The sequence below is a fragment of the Mytilus trossulus genome, chromosome 4, assembly GCF_036588685.1.
Source record: "Mytilus trossulus isolate FHL-02 chromosome 4, PNRI_Mtr1.1.1.hap1, whole genome shotgun sequence".
Lineage (NCBI taxonomy): Eukaryota > Metazoa > Mollusca > Bivalvia > Mytilida > Mytilidae > Mytilus > Mytilus trossulus.
Window position 1 is genome coordinate 70,660,846 of NC_086376.1, and position 24,813 is coordinate 70,685,658.

Genomic DNA, 24,813 nt, shown 5'->3' on the forward strand with positions numbered 1-24,813 from the left:
TAACAATTAAATCCTGAATTTGTTGTATTCTGTATAACAGATGATATCTGATGACATGAAGAGTGTAACACCTTAACCATTTGACAAGAACAACAGCAATCAGGCTATATAAAAAAGATGTGGTATGATTTCCAATGAGACAACTATCCACAAAAGACCAAAAAGACACAGACATTAACAACTATAGGTCACTGTACAGCCTTCAACAATGAGCAAAGCCCATACCGCAAAGTCAGCAATAAAAGGCCCTGATAAGACAATGTAAAACAATTCAAACTAGAAAACTAGAAAACTAACGGCCTTATTTATATAAAAATATAAATGAAAAAGTCTGGTACACAGAGTGGTACACAGTTTTGCAGTAGTTAAACAACACATATTTTGTACACATATATCTTTATTATCTACATCCATCATGTAATGGTGCTAATGTTCTGAAATCTCTCCATACAGGAGGTAATCCTCCTTGTAAATGTTTACCACACTTGGTACATGGTGCAGAAAATAATGTCTTGTAGGAGTTAAACCATTGCTGCTGAAATAGTAATATAAAAAAGATAGAATATTATACATATAAAAATAAGAAGATGTTGTAGAATTTCCAATGGGACAATTCTCCACCAGACAAATATTATCATATTTGAATTTCTGTTGATTCATAATTTTTTATTGGATACCATTTTTCATGGATTTCTAGATTAAAGGTGAACAATGAATTTAAAAGCTCAACAGAATACAAGTTTTCTATAGGCTTGTAAACATCTATTCTTTTCTCATATCACCTTTTTCTAACCATATTAAATCTTAGCATATAAACAAAACTGTTTGCAGAGTAGGACAAATAAATTTAGTTGTTTTATTAAGTATATTTTTACAGATCTCATCTGATACATGTAGGTATGTTAATGTACATTTCTTTTCTAATTTATCATAAATAGATATAAAACATGTAAGTAGCATCAATTAACAAAATATGCAGGCACACATTGTAATCTCTGATTGTACAAAGTAGGACATTGAATGATTAAATTAGACAAAATATTCAGGAATAAGTCCTGACATATATATGCTCTGACAGATGATTCTAATTTTTATCTCAAAATTTGTTTGATAGGGCTTTAATAATAAGTTATATTGTTCACTACTGACCCCTACAGATCCAGTAGTACTGGTCAGTAAAATCCATAGGGGTGAGGCCGTAGGCTGAATCTCTTATGGATTTAACTCATCATCTATGGTTCGTAGGTGGTCAGTATCAAACCTTATAACAAATATATATCCATTGGTTGAATTTTTTTCTGCTCTTTGTTTGGTTTCTTGTCTCTTTAACACATTGCCTGTTTCCATTCTCAATTTTAATAAAATGTCCATGAACTTGACATGAACTTCCATGAAGGAAAATGTTATTATTCCCATTACATTTGTTAAGTGTAAGTTGGCTACTCAATGTAAACTACAAGAAACATCCTCTAACTGCAGTAAAATATAGAGCATAGATTTTTAGGTTTAAAGTGAAAGGGCTATAACTCAATTAATCACAATGACTTATTGATTTATTACATATATATATTCGGCTCCATGGTAAATTCAGAATAGAAGTAATGACTTTACCACTACTCTGTAACCAGTCTTTCTGTATGGACATGATTTTAGTGTAATTTGTTTTTAATACAGTATTTCGCAGATATTTCTGTATTTTGGGTCCTAAATGCTCTTTAATTTTGTACTTTTTTTTTGGCCTTTCAACTCTTTTGTATAACAAAAGAATCATTTTAATCCTGGTATCTATGATAAGTTTATATATCATTATACTAAAGCTAGGGTTGTAACTACATTATACAAAGTTAATCAAAGATGGATTCATCTTTTGATTATCTGGTTTTTAGGATAAGATTTTTTTGTTGATTTGTGTTTGATTAAAACAAAAAAGTGAAGTGTCAAACAACCTTATGAATATTATTGATTGCACATATATGTAATGTGGGTACAAAAAGTAATGCCAAGAAAACTAGATTTTTTTTTTACAACTTACTTGCAAATGGAATAATTTCAAACAACTGTCTAGTCCATGAAGAGTGGTAAAAACATGGGTCTCAAAAAAGTGTTTGGAATTTTTAGATATAGACCTATTGTTTATTCTTGTAAATATAAGGAGATTTGGTATGACTGTTATTGCAACAATGCCACAAGACTAAAGACAGGTTTTAACTGCTGGTGTAAATCAAAACAAAATTCTTTCTTCAGGCTTGAATTGAGAAGGAAAATCTTTTATACTTGGAGACTTTATTCTTATGCCAAAAATTCTTAAATTGAAAAAAGTAGGTAAAAACTAAGGACTACAAATTTAATCAAACTTACTATGAACGTCCTGATTGTAATTTCTGGCATCTGTGGGTAATAGTAGTGCTGTATGCCAGCCATCATTAGATCTGATACCTAGAGTTAAACACAAATAATTCAAATATTTAATACACATTTATTAAAGAAGTATCATAAAATCATATATACCATTTACTGATGCAAATAGAAATCATATTTAAGTACAGCTCTTTGTAAGAACCAGGCAGGGTGCCATATACATGTGATTTATGAGGGTTTCAGATTTTTTCTATAAATGGCCTAGAGGAAGCAGTAACTGAATACTGCTAAAAAAATAAATATGAGTGGGAAAATACGAGTGGTTGCCATGGTAACGGACACTCTATTTTTTGGTTGTGAAGCATAGTAAAATCTTTCTAAAATCAGCTAAATCACTACAATTCAGAGCCTGATTAGGAAAAGAATCAAGCATTTTTCATTAATTTTCATATGTAACATTGATACAACTAGGTTTTAGCATCATTTTAGTTAAGATTGCATGTAAACCAAATTTGTAGATTTTTTGAAAATTTTTGCCAAAAACTGCATATTTTCAACTTTTCTGAATTTGAGATTTTTGCGATATTATCAAATTTTCTATGGTGTTTTTCAGAAAAGAGCAACTGTGTATAGCATAGTTAGCACTTTAGTTACGAAGTTTGGATACTACTTTACCAAATAAAATAGAAAAAAGCCTGGGACTTTCTTTAGTTTTATCACCATAGCAACCGATTTTTTCCTTAGAAACGGAGTTATTATTTGCAGAATATTGCAGTTTTAGAGCTTAAATGTACTAAATTGTTTCATAACTGATAACAAAATTACATTTAAGCATGACCTTACTCTTAATTACCATCGTTAATAGTTGCTGACTTCAATAGTTACCATGGAAATACATATTAACCATAGCAACATCTATTTTAAAATGTATCAATAGAAATTTAGGTAAAAATACATATATTACATATATAGACGGTGTTAATATTCAAATTGGAATATGACTGCATGCTTTGCTTCACTCACGGTCTTGTCTGTTCTTTTCAGAAGGTTTAACAAATGTCATATATAATGAAACATTTGGATTAGAACCAAAGGTTAGGAAAAAAAGGGGGGGGTAGATTTATTTAAAAAAAAATCATACATGTAGATTCTTGAAAAGATAACGTTTGGTCAGAGAGCCTGATTATGAATAGAATCAATTTCATTTTCAGAAATTTCATATACGTGTATAACATCGATATATACTTGTTAAAAAATACTAAAACACATTCATTTTTTCCGGAATCATAAAGTTTTGTGAAATTATCAAATTTCCTCGTGTGTTTTACCACATCTTCTTTTTTATATTAACAGAAATTATCAAAAATAAATACATGAAAGTCGAAAAATATTATATGGTATAGTATGACAGAAAAAAAGGGCTCCAGAAATGTTTTCCTTAAAGGTCAAATGGTCCCTTTTAAAAAGGAGTAGGTCCGGTAAGGGCCGATTTTGGCCTCAAATTTCAGGTTCATCAAACGAAAGTTTTTGGACACTTTCTAAACACTCAAGAGTCTATTTCAATTGATTCGATTAGTTTAAGTGAAAGATTTTAACTGATTTATTCATTAAAAACGCTCTGATTCAAGCTTTAATATGAAAAATATATCAAATATGCCAAAAAACGTATTCATCCTCAACCTTTATATATGTTATGTATTATCATCAAATACAACTTACATTTCAATATTATGAATGAACACGAATACGGCCACTTTCATTCTAGACGGAAACCGTCTATAGATTAACCAAAATGCTAAAATTTTGAAGATTTCAGTAATTTAGCATAACGTTATGATGCTAGATCGCGATATTTGTGCATTGTATTTTTAAAAACAGCTCATATTTATTTAGAAAAGGCATTTTTCTTTCCAAAATATAGCTTAAGGATTAAATTTTCACAATTTCATAAAACTGCTATATTTTTGGGCCAAAAAGGTGATTTACTGAACCTACTCCTTTCTTCACTTAACCAGGTCATTTAAGGTAAACTATATATACAGTTCTAAACTCAGTGGCAGATCCAGAACTTTTTGTAAGGGCTGACACTGACATAAAGGGGGGCTGCTCCAGTCACACTTCAGTGATTCCCTATATAATCAACCAAATTTTTCCAACGAAAGGGAGGGGGGCGGGCCCCCCCAGGATCCGCCTATGAAACTGATCTGGTTCTCGGTTTTAACAATTTTTAACAAGTATCATACAAAGAAAAGTCACGCAAAACGGGCATAACTCGGGAACAGTTAAATTGACATCAACTAAATTCAAACTTGATCTCTGTTTTGTGGTAATAAGCATTGTGTATATTATGTTTCATAACATTTGGTTGAGGCAAACTAAAATAAGAAAATAGAAACAAACTTCCTGACGACTATAGTACTGACGGACATGGGTGAAACTTATGATGTGAGACAAATCTTCACAAGAAACGAATTGAAACAGAAATAAATAACCATATGTCACCCTACGACCTTCAACAGTAAGTAAAGCATATACCACATAATACCATATGAAGGCTTTGTAAACAGATATCAAACTAGTTGAAAAACAAATTACTTAAAATAAAAAGATCATGATTTTTTAATCAGTAACTGTTGTTATGTTATTTGGCATCTGTCAATCAGTTCATTGATTTTTTTCCGCATATCAAAGAAAAACAGGCACAGTCTTAATGGTGTCTTCCTCCTATTCACACTTTTAAAAATCACGATTTCTTCAATAAATGTTTTGATTATTTATAAATTGTTTTTATAACAATCAAGGTTAATTTAAAATTCACCTAAACGAAGTTTGATACACTGTTCATTTGCAAACTGGGTTTACTGAGACTACATGCACATCATCTAAAGGGATGGCAAAGCAAGTCGACGAAACATTCCAGCACCCACGACCAAACATTTTAAACAAATAAAACTACTGAAACATGAGGAATGAAGGCCTCAACCATTATTCACTATGCAGCATTAATACTCCATCAAGAAGTAACAACAGTAGAGTTTGGCGATGCAGCCACCCACCTTATTCACGTTGAATAGAACTACTCAAGCTAGCGAACAATAAGCCAGCGATAGATTAAAAAACTTTAATAGAATAATATACGGTGGACTTCTGATGTGTGTGCTACAATATTAGTATTGTTTGTTTCATATTATAATGCTTGTGTGACTTTACTTTTGAATTTGTGTTATAAAAGAAATATAAGATAATTTGCTATATTTCTTAATTTCGATTGTTTATGCTATATGGTCACGTTTCTATCTCTTTCACTTATTCATAATTTCCATTCTCAATTTTATTCCATTTCTTTCATTTTTATTTGAATTTAAAACACAAAATTCAAACATATACAAAATGACCTATTTCCTATCCCAAAAAAACATTGGCCAATTAAAAGTTGATTAAGGATAATCCTTTGTTTGCATAAGTTTTCCTCCTATTCCCACATGAAATTTTAAATTTTCTTACCAGATTTATAAAAAAGCGGGAATAGGAGGAATGAACCGTCTAAATAACGTTGAATATCTTATTTATTTTTGATGATTTTTTTCTATAAAATTCGATTTATTTGCATTAAATATCTATCTTTACCATAATATGTAAAAATAAAATATATAGCAGCACTCCTTCTAGTCTTTAGTGGCATTATATAGGTCTTTAGTGCACTAATGAGTCCTTAGCAGTGTTTAGACGTATCGTTTACTTTTACGATTCTAGACCAAAATAAAATTTGAATTTTGAGATATTAAGAAAAATTCAGGAATACAAATTTTTAAGGAAACCATGCACCAAATTCAGCAGTCCTACATTATTAACTGTCTCTCCATCTAAAATGTCTATGCCATACTTAGTTATTACAATAACCAAATGACCCTTTCATGAAATCGAGAGATATGAGTTGAAAATATAGAGAAATATGATTGCTTGTTGAAAGAAGTCCATTTACAGGGCTGCAAAACAGATATTATAAAGTACAAAATAGTTTGTATCGAATCTGAACTTTTTTGTTCCCATGGTAACCAAAAGCAGATCAATTGTAAATTAACTATCTAACTGTTGAGTATAAAATTCAAACTCCATTATTTATATGTATCTAATACCTACAAAACCATGTATTTGATGCTGATTCTGAATTAATTCAGCAATTTCAGACCGGTTGCTAGGGCTTTTTTTTGGTTGCTATTGTCTTTCAGCCACTTAAATTAAAGCTTATATAATTTTTTATCATTTTCAAACAAATCATAAGTTTTATTGTCTGTTAAATTACATTAATATAAAAAAAATAGCAAACATTTTGATAATGAACCAGTATTGTGTTTTGTCATTTTTATGAATTTTACCAATTTTTGTTGCCATGGTAACAAAAAATTTCAAAAAAACCCAAAGGTTTTTTTCCTGTTTTTTATTATTCAATGTATCAACTTTAAGATGCAATCATAGTTTATAATGAACTTGTCTGCTCAATGTCAATTTTTCTTGATTTAATATATGATATTTAAGCTATTTTCAGAAAATGTCAAAATACAGATTTTTGAACCTTTTTAAATACCATTTTAGCCCTATATCAAAAAAAAAATTCACAACCTCAACATCAAAATATAAACTTCAAATAATGCCTAATAATATGTTGAAATTTTTTTTCTTCTTGAAATTGTCATTATCATAAAATTGCTGCAACCAAAAAGTAGACATTTTCCAATTTTCATGTCTGATTTCATCAGAAATTCCTCAAAAAAATGGCTGCATGTTTCCATAGCAACCGTTCAACAAAATTTAAAAAAAAAGCTTACAAACTTTATTTCAATCTTAGCTGCCTATTATATAAAAGAATAAAGCAGTTCTGAGACATGACATGAATCACCCCCTGCCTGGATCTTACAAATAGCTGTACTTAATAGATATGCAAACAAATTCTTTATGATCATTAGTTGACATTTAATAAGCATACACTCGTGTCATCCATAGATCACCATGTGCCTGTTTTACAGAACCTTCAGAATAAACATTTCTGAACATAATGTACTATATTAATATTACCATACCATACCAACATGGATTATTTTCAGAGAATAAGAACTTCAATTTGTTGTAGGTTTTATTTACAAGGTGACAGGTCTCTGGTTTCTTTGTCATGTTTATGAGAGGCATATATTTATTCATGTTCACATACACTTCTATTTCACCAAGATTAAATATAACTGTCTTGTTATTCAATGTTTAGTGATTTTCAAAATACATTTTCATTATTTGACATGTATTATTGTTTTGGGCTAACCGATTACTTAAAAAAGTACTCCAATTAGATTTTAAAGTGTTCGTCCTGTTGACTAATGATCTTTTCTGCTGAGGAAGAGCCTCACATTACACTTCAATTATATAGAATGTCAGGTTAAATTTTGAAGTAAAAAACATGTAAAAAGTAAAATCACAAAAATACTGAACTCAGAGGAAAATCAATTCGGAAAATCCATAATTAAATGGCAAAATCAAATAACAAAATGCGTCAAAAAAGAATAGATAAGAACTGTCATATTCCTGACTTGGTACAGGTAATTGAGTTTTAATTTTAGTAAAGTGATAAAAACTTTGGGGTACCAGAATTACTAACAGTTAGTCCAAGTTACTGCAAGACATGTTCAATGGTCAAAGAGATTAAACAAGAGAATATTGCTTTAACTATTTACCTTTTCAAATACTTTATATCGTGACTTTGACCATAAGTCTATCTGTAATTTAGAGAAAAAGTATCACATTAATCCTAAAACATACTAAAATTAGTAGATGTAATTTTAAAACACACCAATATATAAACTTATATGTTACTATCAAGGTTTATCAGTAACTCAAATGTACAGTACAAAAATTGATACGAAAAAAATGTAAGTTTTATATCTTTTGGACTTCCATAGAAATGTCTTTCAGTTTTCATGTTTCTCATACTTTTTGGTTAAATATCATAAAGAAGAAAAGGGTTTGCTGCAATTATACCATTAAGGAGAATACAACTTCATGAGTATATCTAATTACCAAACAAGATGATGACATGCATTAAAAAAAAAGTAAATCTATACTACATCCCCCCTCAACTCTTTTTTTATCCTCTACAGATCCATAAATAAAATTCTATGTTTCAGCTTCCTTTTCAACAGAAATAATCCAAGAATAAAATTGAGAATGGAAATGGGGAATACGTCAATGGGACAACAATCCAACCTAAGATCAGACAACAACTGAAGGCCACCAACAGGTCCTCAGCCCAGCAAGAAAATCCTGGACCCAAAAGTGGGATCCAGCCAGCCTTCAAACAAAAATGTGCACTAATTCAGTGGAAATGGATGTCAAACTTAACTCCAATATATATAAATGAACTAAAATTAAAAAACATACAGGACTTACATAATCCAGAGGCTCTTGTAAGAATGTGGAGGGGTTACACATGCTGTGTGAGATCTCACACACACACCCCCTTCCCTACTTCAATATAAAATAAAGAAATACACAACAATATGAAGACTTTCCAATTTAAAGGAGCAAAGAATGCTGTCCAGCATTCAGGATAAGAATAAATGAAAAAGATAAAACTGTTTGGCTAAAGACGTCAAATGCTATCCGTCATCAAGTACCCCTTTGGTTACTTGGTCATTTAGTTGTTCAGGACCTAATGGATGGTTCACTCTCTATGTATATTTCTGATCATTGCATATAATGTTTGTAGCAAAATTACACAAGAAAGTAAAAATAAAAAGATTTTATTGACAATTCAAATCAAAGCTATTTTAATTTCTTTTTTAATATGCAAGACTGATTTGCATTATAATAGATAATATATGTTCATCCTCTTTCCCAGGTAACACCTACTTTACATTACCTTATAAGATTATCGTGCATGATCATAAACTGGTTATCATTGAAAAATTGCAAGAAAGATTGAGAGAGTATAATTTATGATCATTAATTATCATCAGACTATAAATATTTAACCGAAATGTTATTAATAACTATTATAGATGATGCATATGAATATTTTTTAAATATAAAATAGTATGAAATATAAATAAATTATATAAGATCTAATTTAAATTCCATAAAAGTAAAAAAGATGAATGTTATCTGTACTGCTTTTTGAATACAGATATGCTCATCTGATCCAGGGAGTACTACAAACAAATCCAGTAGTATGTTTATCTATGTCAGATCATATACATCTTTTACTATGATTCTTTAGTATTTTCTATGCAAAATCCTCTTTTATGTTTGTCTATGCCAGATCCTTTTTATATTTTCATTTCAGATTCCATAGTATTTTATTTGGTTGAAATCCCTAAGTATGTTTTCTATACTAGATATTTTAGTATTTTTGCCATGCCATATTCTCTAGTATGCCTATCTTGTCCAGATTTTTTCCATGTCAGATCTTATGCCATTTTATTCTAGGCGAAATTTTCTACCATTTTTTCTATGCCAGTTCCTATATCTTATCAATAAAAAATTTACGGTTAATGTACAATATATTACCTTTCCATCATTTGAGAGAAAATCTTCATTATAACCTTTCACATTAACATATTCTATGAGAAAACCTCTCAATACACAAACTGCCTTCAATGTCTTGGAAAGAGTTATCTGGAAAATGAGAAACCAAATTTATGTTATACTTTACTCATGATGAGGATTATCTGCTTCACAACAAGTTGTTTATCATATGACTGATCATATTATTCCTTTTTTTCTGACATGTTTTCTCAGGACACCATGGCACACTCACTATCACAATTTCATATGCATATTTTCATGGTAAACAATCTCAAACTTAAACTGTAATACCTTAAACTAATAGAAGACAGATAGATAGGAGCTCAGTCCAGCAAACATAATGTCATCTACTATAAGAGCAGGACATCTTCTAGCACAAAAAGACATTTGCACTTAAAACATGATGGACACTTGTTTTAAATTTTGATATTATAAATAAACCTAAAGGCTACGAGTATGTACAGAGTACCGATATAACAAAGTTAAGGGTAGAAGTCCATACACTTATTGTAAATTGTCCAGTGTAAACCACAATCAGAAAATTACTTCAAGTGAATAATAGAGAAAAGGGTATTACTAATGATGTACAACATATTAAGCGTGTTTGTGTTTTTTGTTGAAGATATTTTTTTTAGTTGGAACAATCAAATATTGTCAGTATTTCTTTTGTTAAATATATACAGTTTATGGGTTTTTAAGAATATAACCATATTTTTCTTGTCCTAATACTTTATTGCCCAAGTAGAAAAAAAGGTGGGAAATCATTAAACTCAAGGTCATATGTCTGGTTTCTTTTACAAAATTGCACATTAATTAAGTATGCTCAACATGTTTCTATGATTGAAGATTTCAACAAGCAAAAAATCTCAGAAATTCATCACAATTTTAGAATACAATACAAATATCCCAGTTAATTCCCAAGGCCATTCAGTGTTGGGTTTTTTTTAAATTTTGTTTTATCAATTTTTTGTTTATTTTAATATTTACATAACATTTTCTGCATGTGCGTTCTATATGCACTGAAAGAACATATATATTTTGCCTGACTGTATTAAGAACACAAGCTTTCCTCATGATCAGATATCTATCAGTAAAAATTGAATTCTAACTTTTGGAAGGATACACATGAAAGAGGGTTGTAATGGGGGTATATTCATGATGAATAACAGTAAAAATTCTTGCCTCATGACGTAACAGTAATTTTTGGTGTATGACTATAAAATGTATACTTTCTTTTAGACAACAAAAAAAACATCAACTGATTTTGACGACTCAAGTTAATTTTTTTCCAAAAATGATGGTTAACAATAATTATTTGAAACCTCTGACGAATCATGATGAGGATATTTTGATGAATCAAAGTAAAATATTAAGCAATTTGATGCTAACAGTAGCCGAAAATGACTGTTTGACGCCTGACGTCAAAGAACATTACTACCCTCATGAAAGGGAAGCAACTGTTGACCCTGTTGAAAGGGAAGCAACTGTTAAGTGAACAAAATTGTTAAAATACCAATGTTTTTAGATTTTTTAATATATAACAGGCTATTATTTGAACTTGGAATTATTTTTAATTATGGAATTTGCTTGATTTCTTGTTATTGGAATTTTTAATAAATTCCATGTTTATTCTGTACTGAAATGTTCTGTGCTGCGCACAACACTTACTATTACAAAAAAAATAGTATATTTTTAATAGAATGTACTGTGCCGCGCACATCACTATCTAACCGAAATACATTGTATGGAATGTGTTATTAACCGCTCAAAGATTATAATTCCAAATAAACATGGAATTTATTAAAAAATTTGAACACACGAAATTATGCTAATTCCATAATTAAAATTAATTTCAAGTTCAAATAATAGCCTGTAATATATCTATTTAAAAAGAAGAAAATACAATTTTTTTTCACATCAACTGAATTATTTCACTACTTTGAAGTCTCCAGTCACATAATTTAATATACCTGTAGCACACAACTACTCCCATTTGGTCGGGATACAGTTATACTGGTATCTGGTAAATGTTTTTCTAAACTATTGAGAACTGTTTCTACTGTACTGAAAAAAAGAGGTAAAGAAGAGGTTATCATTAGCAAAATGATTTTTTATATAGAATTAAATACAATAAAATATAAAGTCAGAAATAGTATACAGTACTATTATGATTGTTTTCCTATTCATGTATCAAATTTTTTCTTTGATTACGGCAGCAAAAAAAGAAGCACGAAAATTTGACCATTCGTTAATTCCCCAAATTTCAAGATTCAAGACTCTTTTAACGTTTCATATATAATATTGTCAATTCTGTAGTATACATGGACTTGATATGTAAATGGTTTTCACCTTAAAGGTGAAATTATTATAATAAGCATTAAATATAAAATCAGTCATTTGGGTTGATGGGCATATCAAATGAACCTGCATATTTAATTTAGGTTTCTCTATTTATAATGATTTAATTGGCTAATCATACATGTCAAAACTTTTTGACAAACATGTTAATAAGGAACAAATTATTGATTGATGTCATAACCTGAACATTTTGCAGTGATAGTGAGAATAAAATTCAAATAAATCACATTTACAAGGACATTTGCAACCAGATGCTCCGCAGGGCGTAGCTTTATACGACCGCAGAGGTTGAACCCTGAACGGTTGGGGCAAGTATGGACACAACATTCAAGCTGGATTCCGCTCTAAATTTGGATTGTGATTAAATAGTTGACACAGCATAGGTTTCTGACACAGAATGAATGTATTCAAATGAACTAAAAAAAAATTTTGTTTTCTCTTAGAGCAATTCACTATGCTGTTGAATATTAATCCTCTCAAAAAAATGTTTGAAGAAATTTTCTTTTTATTTATGAAATTTCAAATGAGAAAAATTTAACCCAATTTTTTATTCACATCCCCCTTCCCCTTATTCCAAACTAATTTCAATTAAAATATTCTAATGGAGTTTGCAACAATTACTACTCATTTAAATACATGATGTAAAAAAACTGCTTGTTATCACTGAATGGTAAAGATTATTTAAATTTATCAGTTGGTAGTAAAAAGTGAATATACATTGTATATTGTATATAACAAAGATTTAAGTTGATTCTGGACAAAGAAAGATAACTCCAATTAAAAAAAATTCTTGCAGATATTTCTTGCTTACTATACTGGACAAAGAAAGATAACTCTTAATTAAAAAAAAATTTGCTATTTCACAATATTGTGAAATAAGATATTTCTTGCCATTGCACAATACTGTGCAATTGAAAAGACTTGCTATTGCACAATACTTAATATAATAATTTTAGATCCTGATTTGGACCAACTTGAAAACTGGGCCCATAATCAAAAATCTAAGTACATGTTTAGATTCAGCATATCAAAGAGGCCCAAGAATTTATTTTTTGTTAAAATCAAACTTAGTTTTATTCTGGACCCTTTGCACTTTAATTTAGACCAATTTTATAACTGGACCAAAAATTAAGAATCTACATACACAGTTAGATTTGGCATATCAAAGAACCCCAATTATTCAATTTTTGATGAAATCAAACAATGTTTAATTTTGGACCCCGATTTGGGCCAACTTGAAAACTGGGCCAATAATCAAAAATCTAAGTACATTTTTAGATTCAACATATCAAAGAACCCCAAGGTTTCAATTTTTGTTAAAATCAAACTAAGTTTAATTTTGGACCCTTTGGACCTTAATGTAGACCAATTTGAAAAAGGGACCAAAAATTAAGAATCTACATACACAGTTAGATTCGGCATATTAAAGAACCCCAATTATTCAATTTTGATGAAATCAAACAAAGTTTAATTTTGGACCCTTTGGGCCCCTTTTTCCTTAACTGTTGGGACCAAAACTTCCAAAATCAATACCAACCTTCCTTTTATAGTCATAAACCTTGTGTTTAAATTTCATAGATTTCTATTCACTTATACTAACGCTATGGTGCGAAAACCAAGAAAAATGCTTATTTGGGTCCCTTTATGGCCCCTAATTCCTAAACTGTTGGGACCGAAACTCCCAAAATTATTACCAACCTTCCTTTTGTGGTCATAAACATTGTGTTTAAATTTCATTGATTTCTATTTACTTTAACTAAAGTTATTGTGCGAAAACCAAGAATAATGCTTATTTGGGCCCTTTTTTGGCCCCTAATTTCTAAACTGTTGAAACCAAAACTCCCAAAATCAATCCCAACCTTTCTTTTGTGGTCATAAACCTTGTGTCAAAATTTCATAGGTTTCTATTAACTTAAACTAAAGTTATAGTGCGAAAACCAAGAAAATGCTTATTTGGGCCCTTTTTGGCCCCTAATTCCTAAAATGATGGGACCAAAACTCCCAAAATCAATACCAACCTTCCTTTTATGGTCATAAACCTTGTGTTAAAATTTCATAGATTTCTATTCACTTTTACTAAAGTTAGAGTGCGAAAACTAAAAGTATTCGGACGACGACAACGACGACGACAACGACGCAGACGACGACGACGCAGACGACAACACCAACGTGATAGCAATATACGACGAAAAATTTTTTAAAAATTTGCGGTCGTATAAAAATGATCAAAACTGTCAATTGAAAGTATGCAGCACTGACACAATTTTACTGTCCTTGAACGTTCTCAGAATATGCGTATTTCAGTTTGTACAGTAAAAGTACTAGTACTTATGTACTCAATGATTTTTCAATCAATTAAGTTTATGTTGCTTACATATATACTAGTAATTACACTACAATACAATGACTTTTTTAGTATGCTTTACCATACAGTATTGAAGGAAACTACACAATGAATATCTAACCTGCCCATTTTGTCTTTTAGTTTTTTTATATAATTTAGGCAGTTAATTAGTTTTCTAGACTATATATATATATGTGTTTCCCTCTTGATGTCTTTTTATGGTTTTTCTGTATATTGAATTGTTATACTTTAGGCCTTTAGTTTTCTAAACAGTAATATATATACATTTTCCCTCTAGATGTCTTTTTTTCAATTTAACTGTGCAAAAGTTTGATTTTATACTTATGTGCAACTCTAGGTAGGGTGATAAAGAATATAAAGACAAACCCTCCAAAAAATACTAATCAATAAATATTAAAAAAAAAAAAGGGACAATAATGAATATTATGAAAAACCTCTAATTGCATTTTGACCATTAAAGAAAGAGCACTATAACTCATGACCCCAAATAACCCCTATCAATGACATCCTGACTAAGGTCATATATACATAAAACTAAGATATCTTTTTCGTCATATGTCCAAACAAAACTATACATTTACTCTTATCGCAATCAAATTATAATACATTGTATGTCAATGTATATACTAGAGGTACCTTTTTTTAAAACATGATGAAATGTCCAAGTCATACAATTAACTTTTATGGTACTCATAAATGTTTATGTAGTATAATAATCATAAATTCAGAAATTATTGCCCTTTTATTATTGTGATTTTTTTTTAAGAATGAACAAAAGTGCAGCTTTTATTATTGAGATTTGGAGAAAAGCTACACACATGCATTTCACAATAATTTTTGAATTTTCGAAGCAAAACAAATATAACAACATTCAAAATCATAAGTAGAAAAAAAAATGATAACGATGTGGCTAGAAACCAACAGACAAACAATAGTCCACAAAACACAACATAGAAAAATAAAAGACGGTGCAGTAGAAAACCCATCAAAAACTAAAACTGGGGGTGATCACATGTGCTTCTAAAGGATAAGCAAATCCTGCTTCACATGTGACACCATTTGTTTTATGTTTCATTAGTGGATGGAAAGAGGCTTTGTTCAGGGGCATGCTTTTTAATCATATTCATGATAAAATGAACATATGAATAAAAGAACATGTGAGGTTATTGTCAATGTTGAAAAAACACACAACTATATAAAATAAATAAAAAACAACTTGAGTTAAATATATGATAGAATGATATCTACACCTAAACTGAATCCTTACAACCATTAAGGACTGGGACAGCTTTAATATCAATTTAGTACTTGTTTGGCTTTATAAATATTTTGATATTAGCGTCACTGATAAGTCTTATGTAGATGAAACGCTCATCCTGGCTTACTAAATTATAAACCTGGTACCTTTGATAACTATTAATACAAAGCTCTCAACACCAGCTATAAATTGAAAGACACAGAAGCAGTCACTGCAGTCAAACCTGTTAAAAGGGCCACCTCTTGTAATGAGATGTTTTTCTTGTTAGTTCACCCTCTTCATGTCCCATTTTAGAAATATCTTTGGATTTTAAACCTCAATTCATAGGTCACCTCTCTAATAGACCTTAGGTTTATTTACAGGATTGGCTGTGAATTCTTTTTATTTTGCAAACAATTTGTGATTGTGTGATTGTAAGTGCTTACGTAAGCCACATAATGTATTGTCTAAATCACTTACATTACAAATACAGTTTGTACTATTTCATTATTTGATGAATAGTTCCATTATCTTGAATGATTATTAAAAATACAACAATTCCTTTTATCTGGTTAATCTATTCCATTTTTTCCCCCATTTTTTTTATACAAATTATTGTACTTTACCACTAAACAAAAACAAATCACTAATCATCTGACCACATGTACTGATAGGTTTACTTGTACTACAATATTATGATTGAAACAATGAAATACAAATAATAGCACTGAGTGTTAAGTTCACAAGTATTAGTAACAATCTGATTAAAATTTATTTCTTTCATATTTGTTATAAACCAAACATACTTGTGAAATCTAAACAGATAAAAATTGATAAAAACATTGATTTTAAAAGAGAAAAAAATAAAACAATGTCTTAAACATACAGAAATATTAGAAATTAAATTACAGATATGACAAATTAATCATTGTAGCATCAAAAAAGTATTCAGTTTAACTAAAGGTTTGGCTCACAAAATGTTACCCCTAGCCCTTTGCAAAGTTCATGATTGCATTATATGGTTCTTTAAAATTTCATTTGAGGTAATTAAAAGGAGAAGTGCATAAAAATCTGTACAGTTTGTTGCATATATGAAATAGTTCCTGTCAGGCCAAAGAAAACCCCAAAAATGGTTTAGATCAAGAAATGAAATAAGAAGTTCAAAAGTACTTCATTTGAGGATACCTCTGTGAAAGTTTCACAAAAGATGTGGTTCAGAAGGAGTAGATACAAAAGTGGTATGGAAAGGAAATCCCATCCCTGTCATTATTTGGTCCCGTTTGAAAATCAAAGGTATCATAATTCAATTAATTGGTCATTTGTATTTCTTGGTTTACTTTTTATCCACCTGTTTATGTTAATGTTGTTTTATTTTTTCGCTAATTACTTCTTCTTACACGTGTCTGAAGTTTCCATGTACTGGTAAACAAACAATTTAATCACTACATATCTTTAGACTTTTATTCAGTGTGACTATCTGACCCATAAAAACAATGATAAATTAAGAACAAGCATAGTTTGTTATAAAATTATCATTTTTTTCCAAATTATAGTGCTCATTAAACATAAAAAACTCAATTTGTCTTTTTCAACTTTTTAAAGGTCAGAGACAGTGCAGTTAAATATACTTGTACCATAAAAATATTATAAATCACAAACAAATTATACAAAAAATAAAACTTTTATGCAGCAAAATAAAACTTTTTCTAGCAATTTCATCGCTTACTATGATAAATTAAGCCCCTATCTTAAGATTTCATAACTTCAACATCATAGCATTTAGACTTTATCTAGTTGAAGTTGTTCTAAAATAGCATCTAGGATCAATAAAAGGTGTTAGAAATTATATCATACAGTAAAGTCTTATCTGACACACCCCTTTTTTATTGCAAATCCTAGATGCTGTGTACTATGGAAATTTCTGAAATTGAACCTAACTTTTGAAAAGGCAGTGTTTTTTAACAGCCATGAAGCATTTAACTTTGCTTTTTATAAGTAAAAATGTGATATTGCTCAAGTAGATTCTCATAAAAAAAAGTTGTTAGACAAAATTTTACAACCCCCTTTCTAAGACATGGTATTTTGATCCCCATGCTTGTTGCCATGGTAGTTTGCCCCTACCATGGAAAATTGAACCCCTCTTGCAGCTATACATTTAAATCTCTAAAAGACTTATTTTTAAGAAACCATACAGTATTTTTTTTTCCGTAGGGGTTTCAGTATTGCATATGGTTAAAATAAGACCAACAATGCGAATTGATGTGGAGTCACATTCATAAGCGGATCCAGGGGGGGGGGGGGGGCTGGGAGGCCATATTTGATAGTTGATCATATAGGGAATCAATCACTAAAGCATGACTGGAGCTCCCCCTCACCTAGGTCATTCAGCTGGCCCACACTCCTTGGGTCAAGTTCTGGATCCGCCACTGACTTTACAGGAGCAGGATAAAAAAAAACTTGTTCTATAAACAGCTCTGTGGTTCCCAAAAACAAACAATTTGTAAGGAACCTTTAGTCCTGGTGACCTAAAAATTACTTAAAATGTAATTTAAATTCTGGGCTAGAATAACCCTAATTGGTTATTATGATAAATATTATTATAATAAAGACAATATTCATCATATATGATAAATGACATTATAATTAGTGAATATTTATGCATGTTAACATCAATAAAAGTCATAAAAAAATATAATGATGACTTTCTTCTTTTTGTGGAAAATTGTGACAATTTCTGATGAATTGAAATATATTCCTCATCAATCTTACAATGGATTTACCAGTATATATACTCCTACAGGACACTGATGAGAACACACAACATTCCCATCCTACACAAGGTAAGTAATCTTATTGATACCTATTCATTGGCTGTGACATTTGAAAAAATCTTCAGGTGCTTTTAATTCTCTTTGTGAAATTTTTCTGCTTAGAAAATATTCAAGATTTAAAATGATGCCTCTGATCTTATTTATTTTTCAATGATGTTTTAAGCAAAATTAAATACATTTTTAAATCAGTTTAAACTTCATTTTAAAATTATAAGAAATATATAACATGAGACCTCTTGCAAAAAAAATTATTGGTGTATTTTTCAAATAAAAGTTTTTTTATACATCCTTCCCGTTCAGGAACTAAAATACATACAATCTGTAGGGAAAGATTAGATTTCCATCTTTTATTTCATAAATAATAAGTATCAACCACTTTTAGTAGCTATATATATATAGTACTACATGTACTACTTTAAATTGTGCTTCTTTCATGTCTTTGATTTTAAACTTGAAATACGACTGTTAAATTACTTCTTTTTATATTGTGATCACTTTAAACGTTTTCCTGCATATAAATATTTTGTAAATTACTTTTTAAATGTTATGCCTCTATATTAGACTAAATAATATTGTCACTCCAAGAGTTCAAGTTAAATGTTTGGTATACATATAAGGATATGCCAAAATGCAACCACAAAAGTATTCCCATGATACAGAATTACAAACTGTTACACATCAGTGTTATCAAGTTTATTTGCATATTTTTTCAATTTAAGTGAAGAGCTGTTCTAAAAATAATAATAAATTTGGGTGAATGAAAAATTTCCTGAAAATCAGAATTGTTAATACAAATATCTTAATAGCTGTGTGAAAAAAATGCTTAAGTGGCAATGGGGTGTTAAAAGAATTCAGTTTGGTAATACTGGGTATTACATACTTATCACGACAGAAAAAATTGTAATTTGTTTATCATGTACAATATTTAAGGAGGAAGGAAAAACCATATAAATTCTTTTATTCAGATTCATCTGCACTTGAAAATTATACTAGCCAAGTTCTTTTCAAATAATCATTAAAGCATTTAAAACACAAATAAGTTAATGAGCAACTATCATTTTGCCTTTTTTATTCTCAACTGAAAAGATGTTCCCTTAATACTTTTATTGTTTAATCTTAAACTGACCTGTCAATTTTTGATAAAAAAGGTAGGAATTTATTTAGCTTTATATCTAAGATCTACATGTATAATATATATAGCTAGGTGCAATGATCTATCTCCCTATACAACTATAATACGAGTTATCTCTGTTCTACATTTTCAGAACTATACTGTTCTATCTGAATACTTTGCATTATAAAGTAGCCTAAGCATTAGGTCATAGGAAGATCAGAGTTAAATATGGAGTTAATTAATTTGGTATGATTTGAACTGAATCTTTAAGCTATTCTCATCAAACCTATGCTTTGAAGTGTCTTATAAAATAGAAACATAGGACCTGAGGTATTTATCAGAAAGGGTCGAAAAGAGGGGGGTATGGTTTCAAGTGTGTTTTATTTAAAACAAATATAAAAGTGTACCAATGGACAGACCTATTTTGAAACCAATTGATTGACAGAATAGGCCTAAGCTTATGTGAAAGGGCCTGGGGTTTTTCAGGCAGTCTTTCCAAGCCTAAGTCTTGTTATTATTTAATCTGGTAGTCCTGAGTTTTACTGAGGAGATAATTAATATATAGTAACAAAAGACAGCTTTATTTTATTGTACAAAAAGTTGTTGCAGATATTTAAGTTTTTACTTCATTTTTTATTTGTCTTAACCTAATATTCACTAAATTATTTCTAAGAGGGTAGCATGCTTCTCTTCTGATGTCTGTTGGTTATTTGTGTTATTGGTTTAAGAAAAATCTCTCCTTTTTTATTTTTTCCTTAACACTGTATGTTCTCATAAGATTATATAACCAAAAAATTACAACCAAAGTCATTTACATAACCATACAACAGAGAGGTTATGATCCTGAAAAAAACCAGCTTAAAACGATAAGACATTGTACCATATATACATTATATTCATATATTTTCAGATACAACATGCAACTCTCCATTGCTCTAGGTTTACTATTGGTAGCTGCCTGCACCAATGCCTCATACCTCAACTGTTGGGGTAAAGGCTGTGGTGGATACGGTGGCGGATACGGTGGTGGATATGGAGGTGGATGGGGAGGTGGATATGGAGGCATTGGTGGCTGGGGAGGAGGATGGGGAGGAGGATGGGGCAAAGGAGGAGGATATGGCATAGGAAGTGGATATGGAGGATGGGGTGTAGGAGGTGGATACGGAGGATGGGGTAAAGGAGGTGGATATGGAGGATGGGGTCTAGGAGGTGGATACGGAGGATGGGGCAAAGGAGGTGGATGGGGTTATGGAGGTGGATATGGAGGATGGGGTCTAGGAGGTGGATACGGAGGTGGATACGGAGGTGGATACGGAGGTGGATACGGAGGTGGATATGGAGGATTCGGAGGTGGATACGGAGGTGTTGTACTTAAAGGAAAAGGATCATACTATTAAACTAAGGAAATCTGTATTGTTTCAGAAGACAAAATGGACACAAATTTATGTTAAATCTTCAAATCACTACATGTAGATATCTAGCAAATAAAAAATAGCTGGCTAACTGTGTTTTTACTTAAAGTGTTCATTCATTTATACAAATGTCAATTTCACAAACAAAAGTATATAAAGACAATGCATCCCCCCCAAGGGTCTGGAAACGATCATATATGCCAGACATGACTGATTCTAAAATCCATTTGTCTTAAACAACAGATTGGGATTAAGGCAAAATCCTTAATTCAAAATTATTTCATGCTAAATAAAACTATAATAAGTGCAACTATTATCAATAATATTCAAACACTATCAATGCTAAAATATCAAAAAGCTGATGATTTCCTGTTAACTTTATAAACAAAACTAATCCCAGAAATGAGTCCCGAATTACTCGTTTTAGTATTGTCTCAAACATCCAGTTATTAGTTTGTCTTCAAAATCGAAAGAAACGTTAGCAATGTCTGAGAAATTGATCATTTTGAGTCATTAAAATCATTTTATTTTATACTGTTGCCTTCCCTTAACTGCTCTTGAACCATTTTAGGAAAAATGGCAAGAAAATTTGTGAAGTTAATGTGATGCAACAGTAAAAACAAGTTTGTTGATGCTATGTGAATTTTTGGAAAAAGGGCATCAACTTTAAATTTATCACAAAATGACCGAAATAAGGTGAAAATATTTCCAGATCCTTGATCCCCCCTTTTATGCTCTGCCATGTGCATGAGAATAGTTCCACATAATTAAGATTTGACAAACACTGATGTAAGTGATGTTGGCATACAACTTGAAATTGTTATGCTGTCTATAGGACACAAATGATGCCCCCTCCCCCCACCCTAACCATAGGAAATTATAGATTTAACACTATGAACAATGATCTATGTTTTAATCTTTATATGCTATTGCAGGACTGAATGACTGAAATAATGTTTGTTCTATAGGACTCACAATTACTATAATGTCAGCCATGTTGTCTCTCAATTATAAGAATTTAATTTGCTAAATAATTCATGCAATACCGTCTGTGCCAAAAAAAATTTCATCTACTTAGTCATGAAACTTAAAATCGAAACTTGTCTCTATAAAATGTAGTCTGGGGCATCTGATCTGAGAAGTGGCTAACGGTCCAGACTGGCAATATAGTTGTCAGGGCTAACTCTACTATCCTAATACAGAAACAACACAACCATACAATTCAACATTTACATCATAATATCAGAGGGGCTAAGGCTATGTCACACACTGATATTAACCCTAGAAACAAATCAGTAAAACGAGACGTCTTCACTCCCACGGTATTCTCAACAATAGTATCATATTATTTCAATCACTTGCTCAACATGGGAAGGGTAGTGTCAATGCCCCCCAATGATAGACAACTTTGAAATTCATGCACTTTTCCTATCACAGTAATTAGAACCCATTATTTAATGACATCATTTATGCTAAACCAGTGCAACTCTTTCAAAAGTTTAAAACCAAATGCTCTGCAGGGCGCAGCTTTATTCGACCACAGAGGTCTAACCCAGAACAGTTGGACCAAGAATGGACACTGCATACAAGCTTAATACAGCTCGGAATATGGATTGTGATTAAGTAGTTGACACAGCATAGGTTTCTGACACAGAAAGAATGTGGTCTAATGAACTTTAAAAGAATGTTTTCTTTTGAGCAATACACTATGCTATTGAATATTAATCACCTCAAAACAAATATTTGAAGAAATTTTCTTTCAAATTTCAGAAATCTGAAATGAGAAAAATTGTAACCCCCTCCCCCTCCCCAATTATTTTTTTCACCTTCCCCTTTCCCTTATTTCGAAATTCCAATTTCTGATTGAGTTTGCAACATATGCTACTCATTTAAATACATCATAAAGTATTAAAAATAAAATGACATACAGTCATGGTTAAAATTAATATTAATCAACTTCTAAAAATGAATTTACAGCTACACATCTCAGGACAATCACATTTTTTTAATTATTAATATATGTTTTTAAATTAAAGTATTTGATATTTCTAGAAACAGTTTAAAATATTTCATACTAGAACTAGCAAACAAATAGCAAAGAGTACCAACATTAAACAAATACTAAAGTATGTGTCCATTTATTAACTAGGAAACCCTTACTTTTCCCCCTTTTTGCCCCTAATTCCTAAACAGATTGAGTCATAACTCCACAACTCCAATCCTAACCACCCTTTTGTGGTGTTGAAACTTATGATACAATTTCAGGCAATCCTATACACTGTTCCACAAGTTATTGCCTGGACACTAGAAAAATGCTTATTTGGGCCCATTTTATACCCCTTATTCCTAAACCAAAGGAACTAGAACCCCCAAAATCAATCCCAACCTTCCATTGGTGCATGGTTTCAAACCTTGTGTTTAAATTTCAAAGATTCATATTTACTTTTACTTAAATAATTGGCAAATTTCCAATTATGTTAAATTTATTGGCAAATTTCCAATTATACTTTTAAGTTATTGGCAAATTTCCAGTGGAGCCTTTTATACTATAGGCAAAATTTAAATGGAGTTTATTAATACTGAAGTTATTGACAAATTTCAAGTACACATATCTAAAAGCAGTGTGAAGTAGTTCAAACATTACTTTTGAATTACCTCCCTTACACTGCTTTCAAATTGTCTTAAATGTCCTTTATCCAGAAAAAAACACCTTGTTTTTGCCCTTATTTGCCGCTTATTCATATTATATTTGAGCCATAACCCCCAAAGTCAAACCTAACCATCCCTTAGTAGTTTGGAATTGTGTGGTATAATTTCAGAAAGATTCATAATTTATATATAAGTTATTGTCTTGAAACTACAAAAATGCTTCTTTTTGGCCCCTTTTCAGCCTTTTATTCCTAGACTGTTAACCATTAAAATACGGTGCTGACAATGACGTGATACCAATATACAACCAAAATATTTTTAATTTTTGTGGTCGTATAATAAATGCTCCCAAAGCACAGCTTGGAACAACAGCAGAGGTGAAACCCTAAACAGTTGGGACATGTATTGACACTTATAGATACAGCTCTGAATTTAGAATGTGATTTAATATTTTACAAAACTGAATGAATGTGGTAATAGAAGTTGAAAGAATTGAAAAATTTGAAATAGACCTTTGCCTTAATTGTGGTCCAAACTAAGAAATCATTTATAATTATTGGCAAAAATAGCTTTAAAGTTTACAAGGAGGTTTCTTTCATGTAATGGTATTTGTACACAAAGTATCATGCACCTTCAAATTTCTGAAATATAAAAATGTAAACAAATAGTTACACCTGATTGTTATCTCATTGTCTTGCTAACTGTAACTTTCTTTGAAGGAGAGAAAAAAATGATAAAAGTCCCTTTACTCCCTTTAAGTCCTTGTGAGCAGTGAATGGTATATATTACATACATTTTTCAATTTACATGATTCTGGGAAGTTTAAAATAAAACATTGAATTGTATTTTAATAGGCAAATTACAAATTTGTGTTGGAGTTATGGTCCTTTGCTCATGATTGTACATTTGAACCTTGTAGT

General features: G+C 30.5%; 2 protein-coding genes across 4 annotated transcripts in view; one reads left to right on the forward strand and one right to left on the reverse strand.

Annotated features, from left to right (window-relative positions):
* Positions 1 to 315: 315 nt before the first annotated feature.
* Positions 316 to 24,813, reverse strand: part of LOC134715858 (mediator of RNA polymerase II transcription subunit 27-like) — a 38,910-nt gene continuing 14,412 nt past the window's right edge. Inside the window, exons 4-8 of one of the 2 annotated variants that reach the window (XM_063578370.1) lie at positions 11,898 to 11,991; positions 9,910 to 10,017; positions 8,079 to 8,120; positions 2,359 to 2,436; positions 316 to 535 (exon numbers count right to left, since the gene is read on the reverse strand). In XM_063578370.1, the coding sequence (XP_063434440.1) occupies positions 401 to 535; positions 2,359 to 2,436; positions 8,079 to 8,120; positions 9,910 to 10,017; positions 11,898 to 11,991 (457 nt within the window). In that variant the 3' untranslated portion in view covers positions 316 to 400. The remainder of the gene's footprint in view (positions 536 to 2,358; positions 2,437 to 8,078; positions 8,121 to 9,909; positions 10,018 to 11,897; positions 11,992 to 24,813) is intronic. The other variant, XM_063578371.1, reaches the window with a different exon arrangement.
* On the forward strand, positions 18,679 to 21,335 carry LOC134715859 (ctenidin-3-like). 2 transcript variants are annotated; one of them, XM_063578373.1, is made up of 3 exons: positions 18,679 to 18,727; positions 20,743 to 21,041; positions 21,126 to 21,335. In XM_063578373.1, exons 2-3 carry the CDS (start codon positions 20,750 to 20,752, stop codon positions 21,227 to 21,229), a joined length of 396 nt encoding a protein of 131 aa, XP_063434443.1. In that variant the 5' UTR covers positions 18,679 to 18,727; positions 20,743 to 20,749; the 3' UTR covers positions 21,230 to 21,335. The 2 variants fall into 2 exon arrangements, with proteins under 2 accessions (XP_063434443.1, XP_063434442.1); XM_063578372.1 differs by having other exon boundaries at positions 20,743 to 21,335.

Excerpts from the sequence above, each read along its gene's own strand:
- LOC134715859 (XM_063578372.1), top strand. The coding sequence starts at position 20,750 with ATGCAACTCTCCATTGCTCTAGGTTTACTATTGGTAGCTGCCTGCACC.